Source organism: Chinchilla lanigera, unplaced genomic scaffold, assembly GCF_000276665.1.
Source record: "Chinchilla lanigera isolate Chin_1 unplaced genomic scaffold, ChiLan1.0 scaffold00059, whole genome shotgun sequence".
NCBI lineage: Eukaryota > Metazoa > Chordata > Mammalia > Rodentia > Chinchillidae > Chinchilla > Chinchilla lanigera.
In genome coordinates, this window is record NW_004955460.1 from 12,608,029 (window position 1) to 12,628,677 (window position 20,649).

At 45.9% G+C, this 20,649-nt stretch overlaps 1 protein-coding gene across 1 annotated transcript in view; it reads left to right on the top strand.

The window, feature by feature from the left end:
• Gna12 (guanine nucleotide binding protein (G protein) alpha 12) overlaps positions 1 to 20,062 on the top strand; it is a gene marked incomplete at its 5' end in the record, with an annotated part of 93,881 nt that extends 73,819 nt beyond the window's left edge. Inside the window, 2 exon segments of the mRNA XM_005397862.2 lie at positions 12,065 to 12,115; positions 13,634 to 20,062. Of these exon segments, the coding sequence (XP_005397919.2) occupies positions 12,065 to 12,115; positions 13,634 to 14,203 (621 nt within the window).
• Between the last annotated feature and the right edge of the window lie 587 nt (positions 20,063 to 20,649).

A 20,649-nucleotide genomic window follows, 5' to 3' on the forward strand; every position in this document is an offset into this window, starting at 1 on the left:
AAGTACTCTGCTCCAGAGGGCCAGGCTATGCACTGATTACCACACTTTGTTGACATAGCAAATAGAGAACCAAGCACTAGATGGACTGAACTTTAGTTTGGTGCTAATTGCTATCAAAAGTGTGACACTTATTTGTTGCTGTCTACATTTTATTTTTTGTTTGAGATGGGTTTGGTGACGTTGCCCAGGCAGGTACCGAACTGATGGACTCAAGCAATCCTCCTGCCTCAGCCTCTCAAGTAGCACTCACCCTTTTGTTACAACAGTGCTGATGAACCTCTCATTTTCTAGTAGCCCATTTTGGCAACTACTTACTGCAGTGGGGTTTTTGTTTTGTTTTTCAGTAAATTCAAATACATAATGAAAGAACAAATTGCTGGAAGTTGTAAAGCACATGAGATTTAATTTGAGTTTAGGGCTGGGATGCTGGTTTTGCAAACATATCCTCTGTGAGATGGAATTGTTTCTGTCCTTAGAAATCAAGTAGATGAGACAGCAGTGGGAGGGCAGTGGCCCAGTTCCAGTGTGTGAACTATGGGGGAGGATGTGTCTCTCGCTAAACTTTCTCTTTCCAGTTGACCAGACATCGGGTTAAAAAAGAAAACTGTTTGCCAGGTTTTCCTCCTTCCTTTACTTTCCTTCTGTAATAGTTCAAATCCTGTCATCAACCCAGCCGTCCTGAAACCACATGGTAAAGGTCTGGCAGCAGTGAAATGATGCTGCCATTTAAGGCTGCCCAGTGTCATTCCCTCTGCTTCGCCTGAAGACAGCTCTCAGGGGTGCTGTTCTGGCTTACAGAAGAGGAAATCGAGGCCCTTAGAGGTGACTTGCTGTCCACAGCTTTGCAATACCAGAGCTAGGGTTGTTGGGGTCTGAAATCACCAGGCATTCCAAGAGGAACCATGAACGTTAAGGGCTATTGCAGGCAGGAGGAGCTGAATAAGGTAGGACCTACTGGAATGCACCCAGCCTGGAGGAAGCGTGGCTATGACAAGGACCTGCAGCTGCCTGGGCCACATCTGAAGAGTGAAGTGGAGTCTGGTGCCTCTTCAGGGCAGAACTCGGCTGCGTCCCTGGAGGAAAGATTAGAAATGGCTGTAGCTAAACTTAGCTCCCTGGATCAGCTGCCTGTAGAAGGAAGTGAGGATGGATTTGGAAGGAGGGGGCTGGGAAGACTTAAAACAACAGTAGCAGGTCTGTGGTGTTTTGGTGGTGGAGGGTGTGAGCCTTCACAGACTCTTCTGCAGTGCTGTCAGAGACTTCACTGACCGTATTCATGCCACTGTCCTTACGCCCGTGGAAGAGAGAATAAACTGACCTGTGCCAAGTGGATGTAAGGGTGTTTTCAGCTCCTTCGATTTGCCCTGTGGTCCACAATGGGCTTCCTGGCATCTTGGGCCAACTCTGGGCTTGGTGGAGAACAGGTGTGAATGGAGACTCGGACAACAGCCTGCTAGGCAATAATCTAGGTAAACATGACCTCCCTCCCACTTGGAGATCCTGAGCAGTCTGCAGTCTTCTGTCTGAAGTCATCCCTCTGCATTCTCTCCTCCCTCCACAAGGTGGAGACAGGAATAATAGGAAAACAGCTGCCGGGCAGCAAACACACGCACCTCACCATGCACACTTTGCTTTCTGCTTGTATCCCATTTGTACATTGCTAACAGAGGTCCTCGTATTTATGTTTGGGGTTTTTTTCACCTTTAGTTCCTCAATATTAAGGTACTAGGTAACTTTCTAATCACAGATCATATATATTTTTAATTTTTTTTATCTTTTTGAGACAGGGTGTCACTATACAGCTCAGGCTGGCTTTGAACTCACTTTGTAGCCCACGCTGGCCTCAAACTCACAGTGATCCTCCTGCCTCAGCCTCCTGAGTGCTGGGATTACAAGCATGTACTACCACACCCAGCTATGAATCCTATATTTCTTATGTCCTGTATGATTATAGGAAAATCTGAAAATATGTGCACATGTAAAATAGCAAGCCAGACACATCAGGCCCACCACTCAGGGTGAGAACTAAAGTTGGAACTGTGGGGCCCTGGGCACACCTCTGCCACCACCCGGGACCACCATTCTAGTTGTTGGAGGATGATGCCTTTTACTTGTAGCTTTGCCGCTTATATATTCCTAAACAATAAACTAAGGAACCATTACCACTTGGAGCCCAGGCACATTACGTATCCATGCCACAGCTCATTTCCCCTGTAAGGTCTGTAAGGTGGGGTAACCATGACACCTGGCTAGGTATTGTGGGGGAACAGTAGACTAATAATCCAGCGCACTAAGGACAGCATGTAGCACACAGGAAGCACTGTGTGTGTATTCATTTTTATGACTAGCATTGTATTTCATTTTGCTTTTTCTTTTTTTCTTTGTAGTACTGGGAATTGAACCCACATTCTTCACAGTAGCTGCATCCCCATCCCTTTTTATTGTTCATTTTGAGATAGGTCCTCAGAGGTGTCTACATTGACGAGGCGAGACTCAAACTTGCAGTCATTTTTGCCTGCACATCACAGAGTGCTTGGTTTACAGCCCTGTGCTACTAAGTTCTTGTAAGTAAAGAACAGTGTAAAATTTCTCTTACATTTTGAGTTTCACCATGTTGGTATGCACGGGAGGGACCTGGTCAGATTCACCCTGTGCTATGGTCTGTTGTGTGGAGATATTGCGGCTGAATGTGGAAGTGAACAGTGGCGGCTTCCACTTTGGGGTAAGCAATCCCACCTCAGGTGCATCCGTCCACATGGGCTGTCTCCAGAGAAGGAGTCTCTGAGTATGCTCTGGGGTCTCTGAGACCCTGTCAAGAGCTCTACAAGGTCAAAATAATTTTTATAATAATACTAAGATGTTGTTTGCTTCCTACCCTCTTTCACTGTGAACATCATCAATTTAAAGCTAGCTAGATATAGCCTTTGATATTCTTGGTGTTTTAAATGCTCACTTTTCATTTCAAGTATGATAATTATTGCTAGTTTGGGAGCTGGTTGTTTGGTTGGTTTTTGGTTTTTGGCCTTTGTTTTGTTCTGTCTTTGTTTTCCTGTCTTTGTTTTATTTGGAAACAAGGTAGTAAAACCACAGGGGCTTTCCATAAAGAACTGGAGAGGCTAGGTGCTGACCCTGCTTAGGGAGAGAGAGGCTTCTCAGATGGCTGTTGGGTTTTCAGTGCTTGGAGTCTGTTAATCAAGACCTGGGGCGGTGGTCATTCATTATCATTGCTATTCTGGTCTGGGATAAGCTTTCCTAGCTAGGACCAAGACACTGAACAGAATTCAGGAAATCACTAAGCTGTCAAAGACAAAAATGTCTAAGCTAGCAGTAAGAGTCAGCTCCGAAAAAATTCATATCTCCACTTATTCATTAGATGGTACCTTTGAGGTACAGGGGACTCCCAGGGTTGAGGGTGTACACACAAACATGACACTATCTTGTGTGGTTCATGATTATTTCACCCTATGAAACTACTAGTTTGTGTTGCTGCATACTTGACATGTTGGTCATCGTATGTGGTCAAAAGCCTGGTGCCTGACATTGGCTGGACCCTCTGCTCTTGGTGTCACAAGCCCCAATAAGATAGCATCCAGCACTGAATTCTCATCTAGGCTTTGCGGTCCTTCTCCATGCTTGTTGATTGACAGAATTCATTTTCTTATGGTTCTGTGATTGATGTCCCTGTTTTCTTTGTAGCTGCCAGCAAAGCCTTTAAAGGCTACTTTCAGATCCTTGCCACTTACCCTCCTCTCATAGGATGGCCTTTTGCTTTCCTTCAGGCCAGCAAGAAAGGCCTTTTTAGAAATCTCATGATTAGATCAGGCCCACCAAGATTACTTGCGAGGATTGGCTTGAAACAGCCCAGCTGTAGGAAGATATCCTACCACACCTACAGGTTCCTCCCACACAGGGAAGGGACAGTGGTACCACAGTGTGTGTCACTGAGGCCCATCATGGGATTCTGGCAGCACAGAAACTTTTTCCTTACTGAAAATCACAAAGGTGTTCTGTTAGAAAGTCTGTAGTTTGTTTGTACATTCGGATCTGGGGCCCAGCTTGAATTAGTTCAGTGTATGATGTAGTCAGGGTCAATGTTCTCTTGTTGTTTCGCCCCTACAGACCTCCAGTTTCTCAGCACTATTTCCTTTCTATGTTGAGTTGCCCTGACAACTTTTCAAAACTCAGTTGGCTGTAGATATGTGGGCCAGTTTCTGGACTATCGCTTCTATTCAGTTGACCCGTATGTCTTTTCTTCTGCCAGTACCAAACTCTGTCACTTCATGGCAAGTCTTAAAATTAGGTCTGGTAAAAACTTTATTTCTCTTTTGCAGAATTGTTTGAGTTATCCTGTGTCATTTTAGAAAAATACATTTTAACCCACACTTGTCAGAACACCTACCAAGATTTTGCTTGGGGTTATAGTGAGTCTATAAATCAATTTCAGGATGGTTTACCCCTTACACTGGTGACTTTTAAGTTCATAATATGGCATATCACATCAAGTATTTAGGTTTTGAATTTTTTGCAAAAGTGTCCAATAGTTTCAATAAAGGTTTTTCACATTTAAAAGGAAATCCTGTTTTAGCTAGTGCAGTAAGGCCTCAGCCTTATAGGAAATGTAAGGCATGTGAATCCAAAAAGGAGAAATGAAACTGCCCCTATGGACAAATGAGGTGGAAAACCCCAAGGAGCCCACCAGGAGAGCTGTAGACCAGTAAATTAATTTACAAAGGTTACTAAAGGGGATATAAGATCTTGTTTAGTTACTGTTCGAGTTGCTGAGACAAAATACCCAACACCCAAAGTTAAAGGAGGAAAGTTTATTTCAGCTCACAGTGTGTAGAGGTTTTAGTTCATAGCTAGTTCAAAGCAGGGCATCAAAGCAGAGGGGCATGACAGAAGAGAAAGAGTTCATGATGTGAACTGTAGGCAGAGGCAACAAGCAACAGCAGCAGCAAGCCTGCCATCCCTCTCTCCCTTTATGTTCTGTCCAGGCTGTAAGCCTGTTGACAGATGCCATGCACACCCAGGGTGGGACTTTCACTATCCACACTGAAAAATACGCTAAACCCATTTAGTTATCACATATCCTTAATCCTAGTATCATTCCCCCTAGATCTAGTCACCTCCAGAAAAGCCCCACATACAAGCACATGAAGCTTTGTGGGGAACAAGCCCTAGATACAAGCCCTGGCTCCAATAAGACTAATGTTGAGGCGGTGGTATACATTCCACCCTGGCCCCAAAAAGACTCATGCATATCCCTTTATGCAAAAGGCATTTATTCCACCTCTAAGAGTTCCTAAAGTCTTAAAATTTTCAGCTTTGCTAAAAAGTCCAAGTCCAAAGACTCCTCTGAGATTTAAGGCAGACTCTTAGCTGCGAGCCCTTGTACAAATGAAAAGAAAATTAAACACTTCCAACATAGAATGGTACAAGAAAAATATTCCCATTCCAAAAGGTACAAATAGGGGATTAGAAAGGAATGGAGGCAAATCAAGTCTGAAATCCAGCAGGGCAAACATTAAATCCATAGTTCCATGCCCAGCATCCAAGGCAATCTGTAACAAGATATAAACTTCAAAGGTCTTGGGTAGCTCCATCCCTATGGCACTTCCAGTGGTTGTAGCTCCCATGGCTTCTTTCTTGAGCCAGCTCAGCACTCCTTGCCACTTTCCTCAGATGATCCACATTCCTGGCTTCTCCAACTTTCCAGGGTCTCCACTGTACCTCCAGCTTCACACATTGCCCTCTCAGGACACACTGCCTGGCCTCTAAGGTTTTCTTCTTAAATCTGGGTGGAAGCCTTCCTGACCTCACAACTCTTGCATTCTGCATACACTTACAACCAGCACCACATAGATAACACCAGAGTCTGCTGCCAGCTGGAGCAGTAGCCAGGCTTCCTTCTCTCTTGACTGTAGGGATTGAGTACCTGGATTGCTGAGTGCTGTGAAGCAAATCCAGAGAAACAAATACTCTAGGCTGCCACCATTCAAGAATATAGTGCTCTGGGGTTCTCTTCTCTAAGCAAAATCTTTCACCTTTGCAATTGTGAGGCTGTAAAAATGGAGTCCTGCTGGTTCTTGTGATGTCCTCAAGCCATCTTTTCTATTGTACTGTTCCTTCTCAGCAACCAAGTTCTCAGCAACCAAGTTCTCCTCTGCTCCATCTTCGTAATCTGCAGCTTCACTGAAGCTTTCTTTCTGACCAAATTCAGAACTTGTTTAAATCATCCTGTTGGGCCATTTGCTCTTGGTTCTCAATGTAGATCTGGCTAAAAGTCCCCAACAGTAGCCATGCCACCACCTCAACATTAGACTGCCTTGAAATTTCTTCTGCCAGATTAAGTAGTCCAGGCAAGCTCAGTCTCAGGCAAAGTCTCTAGACAAGAGCAAAATTCAAATTTTTTGCCAAAGCATAACACACATGGTCTGGAGTCCACCAGCCAATTCAGTCCTTGTTCCTAACTGAAATTTTCTGAGCCTCATCTTTACTAAATGTATTTCTGTCAGCTAAACTCGGACCAGACTACCAAATTCAGTTTACAGCATTCTAGGATTACTTCTTCAGCCAGCATCTCCAAACCTTTCCAAACTTTTCTCGCAAGCCAGTTCCAAAGGCTCCTAAACCACGTGGTCAGGTATAGTCACAGCAACAACCCCACTTCTCTGGTAACAAAATTTGTCTTAGTCACTTTTATAGTTGTTGAGACAAAATACAGTGGTACTTCAGTTTACAAATTTAATTCTTTGCATAATTCTGATTGCAGAATTCATTCCACAATTCTGGATTCCATGGTGTCCCACTTATGAGTACATGAGCCTTTGCAGGGACACCTAGATACAAGTGATAGCAGATTTATATACAAAAAATAAGTTTTAGTCTATATACTAATAAGCACTTGGAAACAGAAATTTTAAATGCCACACCACTAAGATTTGCTTAGAAAATGAAATATTGTGGTGTAAAATTTAACAAAACATGTATAAGACTTGTGTGATGAAAACTATAAAACACTCAAAAAAATCAGACAGGAATGTGATCTGGAGAAGGGGCCATAAAAATGGTCAAGGTTCAACATGTATACATACCAGTTCCCCAAGGTGAACATATTACTGTGTATCACAAACGTACACTTAATTGTTTTTCAAATCATATGATCTACATGATGGGGAGGCAAATATACACTAATATTTTTTTTTTTAAATATCAGATGATCTACATGATATGGAGACATAGTATAATGTGTTCATAGATTGAAAAACTCAGTGTTGTAAAGAGGGCACTTCTTCCTAAACTGATATGCAGATTCAGCTGTTCCTACCAAACTCTCTCCAGGCCTATAGATATAGACATGACTATGCTAAAATTTATCTAGAGTAAAATTTATCTCTAGATAAAATTTATCTAGAGCACTGGAGTAGACACACACACACACACACACACACACACACACACACACGAGGAGTACAATGGGAGGGCATCCCTCTACCTGATGTTAGGTCTTACTGTAGAGCTGTAGCCCTGAAAACTATGTAAGCTGTCACAAAAAAAGCCTATGTGGGCTGGTCAAGGGACTGCCCCATAGGTCCATGGAACAGATCCATGCACAGCTTCTTGCTATGCCAGCTGGCTTCTGATGAAGGGGCAAAGCAGTCCCATGAGGGAAGTGGCCTTTCAACAGATGGTGCTGCAACCAGTGAAATCTGTAGGCAAGAAAACTGACCCTTGACTTACATCTCACACCTTGTACACAAATTGATTCAAACTGAATCACAGATTGTAATGTAAAAGTCTGAAAATCTAGGAAGATAACATAGTAGAAACTCCTTGGGACCTAGAACTTGGTGAAGAGTTCTTAGACATGACACCTAAAATGTGACTGGTACGAGAAAAAAATTCTTCAAAAAATATTTTTGGTTTCTTCAAAATTTGACACTTTTGCTTTTTCCTAAAATATTAAAATCCTAAGATAAAAAGAACACATACAGACTGAGAGAAAGGACCTGTGTCAGTGAAGAACTCGCAGAACTACACTAACCCAATACATAAGAACATTACACCAATCCAGCAGAAAACAAGAAGAGACTCTTGTGGTGATAGGATGACCCAGGATGCCACAGTGCTGGGTCCTGACACATGTTACACAAAAGTCAGCTCCCTGGCTCTGCCAGGCATGGTGCCACAGGCCTATAGTCCTATTATTCAGGAGGCTGAGGCAGAAGGAACACAAGTTTGAGGCCAGCCTGTGCAACCTAGCAAGACCCTGTCTCAAACAGTGGAAAGGTGTCTAAGGTGTAGCTTAGTGAGGGAGCAATTGTCTAGCGTGCATGATGCACTGGGTCCAACCCCCAGGACCATGTGCACGCACGTGCACACATACACAGAGTTTGATATTGTGGTATATGTTTATGAGGTATAACTACTGGGAAAAACAGGTGACAGGTATATGAGACCATTGTGTTTGATCTTTGCAACTTCCTGTGCATCTATAACTATTTCAAAACACAGAGTGTGTAGCAAATAAAAAGGTTACCCATAAACATTTTGTTTCTTGGTGGTGGTGTAAATGGAATTGCTTCTTTTTGTTGTTGTTACTGCTGATATATAAAAATATTCTTGATTTTTGTACATTGACCTTAATCTTCTGAATTTGCTAAACTCACTTACTGGTTCTATCATTAGCTTTCCTTAGGGTTTTGTATTTGAGCAGTTACGAGATCTGCAAATTCAGTTTTATGTCTTGCTTCCCAGTCCTTGCACCTCTTGCTTGCTGTGTGTGTGTGCTGGCCTGCTGTCTCACTGTCATGCACCCATGGACACCCTTGCAGTGTGGCCAGAGCTGTACAGCAGGAACCCTTGTCATGTTAGAGGAAGCCATTCCACACCACACAGTTAATTACGATGTTAACTGGAGGTGTTTTATAGCTGTCCTTCACCAGACTTTCTCTATTTGTAGTGTTCAGTGGGAGGTTTTAACCTTGAATGTATGTCAGAGTTTTCAAGTGCCTTTTTTATGTGTTTATTAAACTGTGCATGTGTCCTTTCTTCCTTAGTTTGTTATAATGGTGTTCATATTACTCTCCATTATATCATCGGGATGGATTTGCTAAGGAGGTTGTACTCAAGAGGGATATTAGAATGCCATTTTCCTTTTTTGGCAATGCTCCTGTCAGTTTGGTATCAAGGTTATGCTGGCCTCATAAAAGGTACTGAGAATTATCTCTTCCTCTGTGATTTTCTGAAACAATTTGCACAAGATTTATGTTATTTCTTCTTGGAGTGTTTGACAGGATTCACCAGGAAACTGTCTAGGCCTGGAGTTTTCCTTTGGGGAAGATTTTTTTTAATAAAAAATTCAGTTTTTTAGTATAATATAGGACTATTCAGATTTCTGTTTCCTGCAGTGTCACTTTTGATAAGTTAAATTTTAAAAGCAGTTTGCCAACTTCATGGAAGATACCCAGCCTGTCAGCATCAAGTTGGCCGTGCCCTGCTCATGTTCTTCCAGGGTTTGCAGGGTCTTTGAAAAACCTCCTTCATCCAGTCTTCAGGATTTCTGTCTTTCTCACTGGCTCCTCTAGCTGGAAGGTTGCCGCTGTTGTTGACTTTTTTGAAGAACCAGCCTTTAGCCCTCTTCCTTTCTTCTGTCATGTAAGTATCTGGTCCTAACTTGTCATCTCTCTCTCCGGCTTACCTTAGGTTTACCTTACTCTGTCTCTTTAGGCCATTTGAGGTGAAAACCTTTAGATCATTTATCTTTCCTAACAAGAAAAGTTAAAGTACAGATTTCCCCTGTAAGGACTGTAGTAGCCATATCTCAGAAATTTTGATGTTATTAATTTCATTATGCTCCAGGTATTTTCTGATTATTTTGTGGTTCCCTCTTGATTTATAGCCTAGCTGGGTATTTCTCTCTTGGAGTTCCTGGCTTTCCTGCTTACATTACCATCTGTCTGGACATGTTGTCCACTTCCTCCAGTAGCATTCTTGGCATGTTAATCAGTTATTTCAAATTCCCAATCTGATCACTCCAAAACCACTGCCATATATATGAATCTCGTTCTGATGCCTGCTTTGTCTCTTCAAGCTATAGTGAGTTTTGTTATTTGTTTGTGTGTTTTTCTTTTGTCTTCTAACTTGGCTCTAATTTTTTTTGAAAGCAGCATAGAACATACCAATTGCTGGCTCTGGCAATACTGTCTGCTCTTCCTAAGTTACTGTTCTCTGTGTTTGCCTGCCTGTCTTTCCAGTTTGGGAACAGCAGTTTGCCCTGTGACCTCAGTTCTCTGATATATACAAGAAAAGTTGTGAATTTTCTGTTTATTTTTTTTCCTTGTTGTGAAGGAAAATGTAATGAGTCACTTTTCCGTCACTGAGACAAAATACCTGACACCCACAGCTTAAAAAGGAGCAGTTTGTTTGGCTCATGATTGCAGAGGGTTGAGTCCCTGATTGGCTGACTCTAAGGCAGAATAACCCTAAATAACTTATGTGCATTCAAAGAAATAAAACAAACTGATACAGAGAGTGGGCCATTTTTGTGGAGGAAGACACAACAAAAGTCTTTCTGTATTAGGATCTGATATGTTTTGAAATCTAGTTAGAAGACTGATTTCAAACTCAGTAGAGATTTAAATTTAAACTGGAGAAATACCCTTACTATCTAAATACTTGTATTTACCTTTATTCTTGATTGTGTCCTCTGAGGTCCTTTCTGTTTTACTTGTGCTCAAGTCTCTTCATATCTTGTGGTGATAAGGACATTGGCTATGGCATCTGCATTCCTGTGACTTAATGTCCAACGAGTTGAACGCCCTGCTGGGAGAGCTGCTGCCCCTGCCAGCCTGCCTGGAGGACATGGTGGAGGGCATGTGAGGGACGTGGTATGAGCTCGTGTGACCATCCCCAGCTCCTGAGCGAAAAGCAGGAGGTAGAAGAGCAAGGCCTCTTTATTCCCTTAGATGGAATACTCTTTTGAATCATCCCCAAGGCCTTCATTCCAGAGTGGGAAGGCTGACCCTTCACTAAAGGAAATTGCTCTCCAGTTCTTCCCTTGGGCCATCTGGGGCTGAGAGGAGGGAAAGACAGACTCAGCCAGGGCTAGTAGCTCCTGTCACTCCTTGTCCTTTTTCTTACAAAGTCACAAGCTATAATCTGGTGCCCTTCCAACAGTCTTAAAACTATCTAGTGGTATGTGTGGCCTGGCCTCTTTGTCCACACGTGTGAAAAGCTACAGTGTGACCTGTTCTTCACACCCCTGTGATGGTGATGCTCAAGACCAGCCCCACTGGGATCCATCTTTCAGAGTAAGGTCCCAGGGAGGTCTCTTGAAGAGCAGCATCCCTTGTCCTATGTGGGAAAGTTACTGTCTAGCACCCTACTTTCCACAGGGAGCATTGGCTGCCCTGCACATCTGCCTACTCTCTGTATTTGGCTCCTTGTAAGTCAACATTTGAGGCCCTCAGAACTCCTCGTACCCTGTGGGTGCACAAAGTCGTTCATTTCCTAAAGCAAGATCATGAGTGACCCAAAAGGTGCCTCTCTGGCTGTGGAATGTGGCTCTATTTGTGTCAGTAGTTAGTCCAGGAAAAAGATTTGTCGGTCCACCATAGAAATGCAAATGAAAGATCCTCCTTGCTCTGTACTGTAAACCAGATCATGTGTGTGATGTCGTAATAGAATGCCTCTAGAAGCTGGAAAATATGTTGTATTTGCCACTTCTCTTCAGGATGTACTGTTTCTAAAGCCAGTGTCCAGGGTCCTGGTTCTGGACCTGTCCCTCCCTGGTGCCCAACACAGAGTAGGCCAGCATCCCCCAGGCATAGGCTGTATAGCAAATCAGCTTTGAGAAATAGTCAGATTTTAAATCTTGGGGCTGGAGCTACAGAAACAGCATTATTTTTAAAACTGTGTTTTTAATTCTAAAAATTACATGTGCACTCTTTTTACGTTGCTTTCCTATTTGTATAGCAGAACAGCTCTGTTGTTACCTTACTCAGTTCTTTTAATCAGGTTCCTTAATCCAGACTGAGTCTTGAATGTTTTTCCTCCACGACAGGGTGAATCAGTGAAGTACTTCCTGGATAACTTGGACCGGATCGGCCAGCTGGTGAGTAACACCGCCTCCTCCTCCTCCGCATCCCCACCCCTGCCCCCACCCCGGTTCTGTGATCCAGGCTTAGAAAACCTTTATGTTGATACCAAAGCAATCAGTCAGGGCTCTGGCCATGCTAATGGGACAGCATGTTATTCCACTTGCCCTGAACAACACTCTAATGTCATGCTCTTGCTTGGATCTCTACTTTGTCTAAAGTGGAAGGGAAGAAATTGCTCTGTGAAGAAGGGTTTCCCTCAAATCACGTGAGGGAACAGAGGAGTCCGTCCTTCTGTCAAAGGAGGGTTTCCTGTAACTTGTTCCTACTGGGAAAGTCAAGCAAATACAAAAACAAGTAATATAACACAACCCCAAGTGCAGTGAGGATCACTTTGCCCTGCCCATGCCCCAAGGCCAGATCCGTACCCTTTCAACACTGGTGTTCTCTAAAAGATGAGACTCTAAGAATCACAACTACTATACCACTGAGCTCCTGAAAAACTAGCAACGATTCCTTACTGTCAGCCAGTATCCAGTTCTAAAACTTTTCCCAGCTGCCTCATTTATGTTTTCCTAGTGGTATTGCTGCTTCTTTTTTTTTAAAGAAAAACAATTTGAGTCAGCATCCTAGTAAGGTCCATTTATCACAGCTGGTCAGTGTCACATTTCTTTTAATCTATTTTCTCCTCCCATCCTTTTTTCCTCTTTACTTATTGATTGAAGTAACTAGATCACTCGTCCCATGGGATATTTTGGTCTAGATCTTGCTGACCTGCCCTTCAGTGTGGTTGACATTGCTCGTCTGTCACCTCTGTGCCCTGTGAACTGGCAGGCAGCCCTCCAATTTGAGTTTAGGGTTAGAGGTTTTGGGGAGACTGCTGCGTGGGTGGCTTTGTGCGCTGGGGCCTTTGTGCACCGGCTTTGTGCACTCTTCATAATCCATGATCACAGAAGCTGGAGAGTTGCCACTGTTGCGTTTGTGATGCTAAACACTAAAGCATTCCCCGAGAGGTTTGCTGGAGGGAAGGTTGGTGGCAGAGGGTGTGCTTAGCTGCGTAGGGCCCTGAGTTCTATCCCCACCACCAAAGAGAAAAAGTTTTCCAAGAGTAACGTGTTAGTTATATTGGAGATTAAATATAAATTTCATTGCAAAACAGCCTATAGTAAGGTTTTAAAATGCATATGCCCTGGAAGTTAGTAAGTAGAATGTACCTGTGGTGCAGAAACAAACCAAAAAAGGCAGTGAATTCCCTCAAGAAGAGAAAATCAGTGAGATTTTACACTGGAGTCTAGAAGTGAGGATTCTGATCATTCTTCCTTAGACTGATGAGCCTCCATTTGTATCGAAATGTGCTTAATCCTTTCACTTTGCTTCATGGTAAATTTATAGTTCTGTAAATGAAATTTGCTTTTGGTGTTTCGTTAAACGTATTGCAAATTAGTGTAACTTTTCTCTCCACTCTTTTTGCTTCTTGTTCTTTTTCTCTCCTGTTCTCTTCCCCTCCTGAATGTCCTGCATCCCATATTTTACAGAATTACTTCCCTAGTAAGCAAGATATCCTGCTGGCTAGGAAGGCCACCAAAGGAATTGTAGAACACGACTTCATTATTAAAAAAATCCCTTTTAAGATGGTGGATGTGGGTGGCCAGCGGTCTCAGCGCCAGAAGTGGTTCCAGTGCTTTGATGGGATCACATCCATCCTGTTCATGGTGTCCTCAAGTGAGTTTGACCAGGTCCTCATGGAAGACAGGTGCACCAACCGGCTGGTAGAGTCAATGAACATCTTTGAGACCATAGTCAACAACAAGCTGTTCTTCAATGTCTCCATCATCCTGTTCCTCAACAAGATGGACCTCCTGGTGGAGAAAGTGAAGACAGTCAGCATCAAGAAGCACTTCCCGGACTTCAAGGGCGACCCGCACCGGCTGGAGGACGTCCAGCGCTACCTGGTCCAGTGTTTCGACAGAAAGAGACGAAACCGCAGTAAACCCCTGTTCCACCACTTCACCACTGCCATCGACACCGAGAATATCCGCTTCGTGTTCCACGCCGTGAAGGACACGATCCTGCAGGAGAACCTGAAGGACATCATGCTGCAGTGAAGGAGAAAGCCCCTCATCTTGTAGCATCCCTGAGCAGCCCCACGGCTGCCGGCCGGGTCTCACGGGGGGGTGTGTCCAAGTGGCCTCCTCAGACCCATGTCACCGGACACCTGGCCACACAATGCTGTACAGCAACCAGGCCAGCAAGCATCAGGAGAAGGACACGGGGACTCTGATGTTAGCTACTGAATCTGGGGACTAGTGAAACTACTGAAAACCCGAGCGATCACCTTGGTGTTAATCTGTAATCCCTGATAACATGGCTTCCTTCTTTCTACAGAAACCCTGTTCCTTTCCTGGCACAAGGTAATCAAGTATTGTGTGTGTACACACACACTCGCTCTCTAATGATGGAAACACAGACCCAGCTGGCCTTGCAGATGGCTTCCCTCTCTAACTTGCATGTCTTCGCAGAAACAGACTAACCTGAAAGCTTTGCCTTGTAGTATTTTGCAGAGATGCATAGCGATGCTGCTGAGCTCAGAGCCCAAGCTGGCCCTGCAGTCCTGGCTCAGGGTCTGAGTGCCACCTCCCAAAGTGAACACACCGCCTTTACAGCTGTGCCAGTGTCCTAAGACCCCCCACTCCAGGTGTGTGAGGTTGTGCCAAGGAGCTGTGCCAGGGAACCCTGCCCCTCACTGTGAATGACGAGATTGGGGGCTGTGGCCCTGCCTTAATGCCCTGGCAACAGGCCTGGCCTCGTCAGCTTGCCCAACAACATGGCACAGAGTGAGGATGGCCACCACCCATGGCTCTTACTCTGTCTGGGTGCACACAGTGGTGCTTTTTAACTCCTTACCCCTCCCTCACACCCGATGGCAAAGACACATAAACCAAGTGGCCTTGCAGATAACTTCTTATTCTGACTTACGAGTCATCTTCTGACAGGACAGTTGGCAGTATGTAGCACCCTCTTGTTTTGGAAATAGTAGTGTCATCTCCCTTTCCTAGGCTTCCAGAAGCTGCAGGGAGCACTTGCAGAGCTTTTGTGAGCACCCCAGCTGCTCCAGAGTCCATCACAGCTGACCCCTCAGGAAGCCCACAAGCCCTGGAAACCCAGGAGTCATTGTGCTTTGCACGCCCCTCGGTCTCATTCCTGGCAGGGCTCTCGCTTCTGTTGCTGCACACATAGAAGCAAGCGGTGGCGAGGGTGCAAGGGTGGGCACTGTAGAAGGCTGTGCAGGTAGATAGGAGCCGGTACAGCATCAGCCTGTCCACTTACCTGCCAGATGTCTCCCTGTACATTGCCACTCCAAACTGGCCCCTCTGTTACTCTCCCAAAAGAGTCTGTCTGGGAGTGGAAGGGAGGCTTTTCCTAGCATTTCAAGCAAGAGAGAAATTGGCAACAGATGCTGCAGCTCACTAACCCGTCCGAGGGCCTGTCCCAAGGCCACGCTGCTTCTGACCTTGTGTCCCATATGCGTCTTGCTCTTGGCTCTATTCAGCAACCAGATAAATAGGAATCTGTGACTGATACTAGATCAGAAGAGGAAGAGAAGCTTGCTTCTGCGTCATCCTGTGATCATAACGCTTTCATTAGGGGACAGCAGGAAACCTTTCAGTGTTCAAAGGTTTGTGTCAGTGTTTACTGGGGTTTGGGCTCTTTTCTTTGGCTGAAGAGAAGTTGCTGTTTTTGTACTGCTTCCTGTACAGCTCTTCAAGGCTGAGGGATGTCGCTAGGGTTAGTGCCATGTTTAAGGAAATGAGTAGCCTGGCAGAGCCTACCAGGGTAGGCGTATTTGGGCATGATGAGGGGTGGCCTGTCTACACACTGAGCTGTCCTGGCCCAGTGTGTTTTCTGTATTTTGCATGGTGTCTCTTAGGCTCGAGACCCAAAGGAGAGCACAAGCTGTTCCTCCCCCACACTGGGGCGTGCTCCCGGGCTGTTGGAGGCCACCATGGCTGGTGTCCCAAGCCAGCCTCAGAGGGAAAGCTTTCCCTCTCCCAGCCTGACATATATACTGTCACTCTCCAGCCCAGAAGCACAGTAATAATGAGATATGGTGACTTCTGTTTAACGAAACAGAGAGCAGGCAGGACAGCCAGAGGCCCGGGTCCTCACCGAGCTCAGTCTCTGGCCCCAGCCCCGCTAGCTGAGCCTCCACAGCCTCCTCTTCCTAATGCGGGGGGATTAGAGCATCCATCTGTAAGGACGCCCCACTCGGAACTCTGTGAGGTGTGGGAATTGGAGAAGAGGCCTGTTTGAGGGCTAAGCTGAAATCAGTTACAACTTTTCTACACATAGATTTTAGTCATTTTTGTCTCCAAAACCTTAGGCTTTTGTATTTTTTTATTTTAATTTCACTGTTACCCTTGACTATTGTCTTTTCTTTTTTATTGCGGATGTTGGAGAAGCAGGAGGTATTCATGCCTCATCTATTACTGCAGAAATATAACAATAAACTTTCTCAAAATAAGACTCTTCCTCATAGTTATATGGTTTATACTAAAGAACACAGTGTAGGTCTTTACTGATACCTATTTTTAACTCTTGTTTGTAAAGAAATCAAAGATTTTGAGTCATAGCTCCAATTTATAGAGCTCTCTAATTCTTACTCTTGTAATTTTCCAACTTTTTGATAAAAAATGACTACAGTTATTTTAACTCCATGCTCAAAAAATTATATTGAAATAAGCTGGTTACGAGTGACAGACCTGGGGGTCCTGGGACACACTCCCTCATCTGGTGTTGTAGGACAAAGGCGTCCCTTCGGACAGTCATCCAGAGCCAGTTGCTCACGGCTTTTACTTTGCACCTGTGCTAGCAGTGGCCAGGTAGGTCTGGCTTGAAGATTTGAGTACCTTCGAGTACCTTTGGTCTCAGATACTGCTTAAAATGAAACCTTAGATTTTCTTTGTTTAACATATAATATAACTCAGTATTCAAAATGAACACTAATTTTTTATTTTTCAGTAAAAACTCCAACCCTAATGTCATTTGAAGAAGGTTCACTATTTGTCAGTCACAGCTTTCATTTCCACATACCAGAAAAGCCTGGTGTGTAGAAGAGCCTCAGAAATACTGTTTTGATTAAAGACCGTTGCCTCTGAAGTGTCTAAAAGGAGCGTGTAGCACATATGTGAACATACGTGCATGTATGAGAAGCCCTGAGGGGGGACCCAGCAATTGACTGGAGACCGGCAGTGCTGTGGTTGCAGCTCCCAGGTGAGAGGTGATGTTCCCAGCCAGAGAACGAGGAGCCACTCTAACAAAGCCCAGATGCCTCTGCTCATTGCCACAGCTGGTAGCCAGAGCCCTCTCACACTTGCCCAGCAAGCAGGCTGCTAGAAGGAGGACTGTGTCACTCGGTGCCTTGTCTGTGTGTGGCCAGCAGGGTTTGAGCCGACCCCCGTGGGAAGGCAGAAGCATGCCCACGACAGTCCACAAGGCCAAGAGGGCCCATCCCTTGGGGTCTCAATGCCTCCATTTACGAAAGTTGAAAAATAGTGATTCTCAGCTCAGGGGACAGACTTGGCTCACCTGAGCAGCTTCTGTGCCTCTCAGGATCCCTCAGACCCAGCCCTCATCTGCGTGTCCCGGGAGGCGAGTATACGGCAGGGTGGAGGGCCACAAGAGTAGACAGTCCTCCAGTGTCTTCTCAGGCAGGTGGAATGCTGCATTTGGCACGATGACCACTGTCACTCACCAGAGAGCAGCCCCTGGCTGTGACCAACAGAACCCCAGGGGGAAGCACGCTCCTTGGGTGCAGAGAAGTCCCTGCTCACAAGCTGTTCCCATGCCCAGGTGGGCAGCCCTGCAGATGCCCATTGCCAGCTTCTCTGAGGAGCCTGGGACATACATAGGAGCCTCAGGGGCCGGGCCCTATGTTCCTGTCACCCTGGCATTGGGGGGATCGGGCCTGGGCCAGTCTGAGAGCCAAGGTTGAGGCTCCAGCCAGACGGCCACACACCTGCATAAAGACAGTGCTGGAGATGACTCCACATAGCTGATGAGAGGCCAACACAGACCTCAGCTCCAGCCCCTCCCTGAGGCTGGGCCCTGGGCCCTGGGGAGAAATGGGTCAGTCAGATCCATAGGAAAAAAGTTCTTGAGTGCGGCTTGGATGGGCCAGGAGCCGATACTGCTGTGAATCATGTTTCGGGGCAGGTGGCATGCCAGCTGGTGCCCGTATCCCGGGAGAGTGAAGGTCTAGACTAGAATCTGGGAGGTAACCTCAAGTGGAGCAGTGCTACTTCTGCCTCAGCAGCCAGATTTGCAGTGTTCCACATGCTGTCCTGAGGCAGAACATCAGAGTGCTAGAGGTCTGTGGCCTACCCTTCAAAGCTCCCTAGAACCTGAAGCCTGCTTGTTCTCAGGATGGTAGAGTAGGGGATTTGATTTCCACACTGAAGTATTAATGTCTGTGCAGGTGACCAGCGGCCTGAAGCCTCCCTCGGCCCCCCTTGCGCACTACCCTGAGTGCCTTATACCCAGAACAGATAGCTCTGCCCACCTGCACGCTGCCACCCCCACTCTGAGCTCTCAGGACAGCCATACTTTGTGTACCTCAGACATTGCCTACACCTTGCTGAACCAGTCCCTCAGCAAGCTAAGCTTCTCCCACACATGAAATTCCTATGCAAGAACCACTCCCAGAACCCAAAAGGAGGAGCAAGAGGCCACCGGAAATAAGTGAGCTCCAACAAAGCCTGGCAGGATAGGTGTCCACAGGAGTTGGTGCCCATGCACACAGAACACAGGATAGGAAATGAGGAAGCTCCGAATAGACAGGTTTCCTGCCCAGAAAGCAGAGGTCATGGGTGGCCACAGAGCCGCCTTCTGTGGGCTGAATGAGAGTTGCCCTGACCTTTAACCCTGCGCTTGAGGTTCCTGGATTCAGAGCCTGCAGGCCTCACCTCTGTGGGACAGTCATCTTCTAGGGGTTGTGTTGGAAACATGGCCTATTCCTCACTCCACAGAGATGGTGGAACCTAACCCAGCTCCACCCTGCAGCCACCGTCCCCAGCTGATCTGCAAGGTCGCAGCAGTCTGAGAGCTCCGAGGCATGTGCAATGTGTGAGTGGCCGGCAGCACCCATCCCCCCAAGTGGGGGTCCCCTCTTCCACCACTCACAGCCTCGGAGTAACACAGGAGGCCGCTGCCACCAGTGTCTCTCAGGTGCCCTCAGTAAGGTTGGTGCACACCAAAGGCAGACTTGGAAACTCAGATATCAAAAACCAAACCGGACTTGCACCTGAAAGACCAGTAAAGTCAGGTGTGAGGCTGCCCTGTTCTCCTCAGCCATCAGGACGATGTGCTTTTCTAGGTTCGCCTTGGGATCAGTGGTTGGACGTTCTCACCAGCTTTTGTGAGCTGGGGCCCACAGGGTCCAGGAAAACGAAGCATCAAGTCTGTCAGTCCCAGGAACCTCACAGAACTACCATTTGACCTCGTACGCAAATTGACTTAAAACCATCTCAGTGTCCTTTAACTCCACTAGAACCAACTAAAGCCCATCACCCTGTCCCTCTGTCCTCAGAGTTAATGTGCCTGGTCCCACTCAGCACCACCTTGTGCCTAACCTGTCCCCCAGGGAGCCCAACCCACATGCTGAACAGAGCTGAGGCCCTACAGAAGGGATGAGATGGAGATGGCCTTGGCCCTGAAACTGCCCTGAGCCTGGCAGAGGTCTTAAACACCAAGAGGGCGTGATGCTCTGCCAAGGGCCCCCAGGGAACAACCACCAAAACTGCCCAGGCAGGACCACTGCACTGTAACTGGTCTCCGTTTACACATACTGTGTCTAGGCTAAGGTGAATGTGACAAAGTGTAAAAAGTGTGTCTTACAGCCATGGTGGTTTGTTCAACATGTTTTGTATATATGATTTTTACAAATTATTAAAATTTGCCTTAAATTACATCTGTCTTCCCGGCATGTTATCTCCCACTGGGACCTTCCTGAGTGTGGTCACCACCCACAGCCTCTGAGCAGCTGTGGGTAACAGTGGATCCTTGAACACGTGTTTAGCATTGCATCCATGGTCTCTGGGACAGAATCAAACCTAGACTAGTGCCTCTCCGGAAGCAGGGGTCTCCTTGTGGTCCATGTGAATGTAGGACACAGGTCTGGTGCCCAGGCCACCAGGCAGGAGGGAGGTAAGTGGTGGCTGGGCACACGGCCCTGGCCTTCCCTCGTTCCCTTCATTTATGGCAGTGATGGCAAATTTGTGAGCCTTAAAACACACAGGCAGGGGTCCCTAGCCAAGTTCGGATGGTGAGTTGTCCTGTTTTCACTTAGACTTTGAGACTGGCATCCTCCTCTTCCATCCTCCTTTTTCTGTTTGCTTGTTTGTTTGAAGACAGGGTCTCCCTATGTAGTTCAGGCTGATCTTGAACTCATGGCAGTCCTGCCTGAGCCTCCTGAGTGCTGGGATTACAGGTGTGCACCATGTAAGGCCTTCTTATTTCAGTTTTATAGCATTTATGAATTTTGAGAGGGAACATG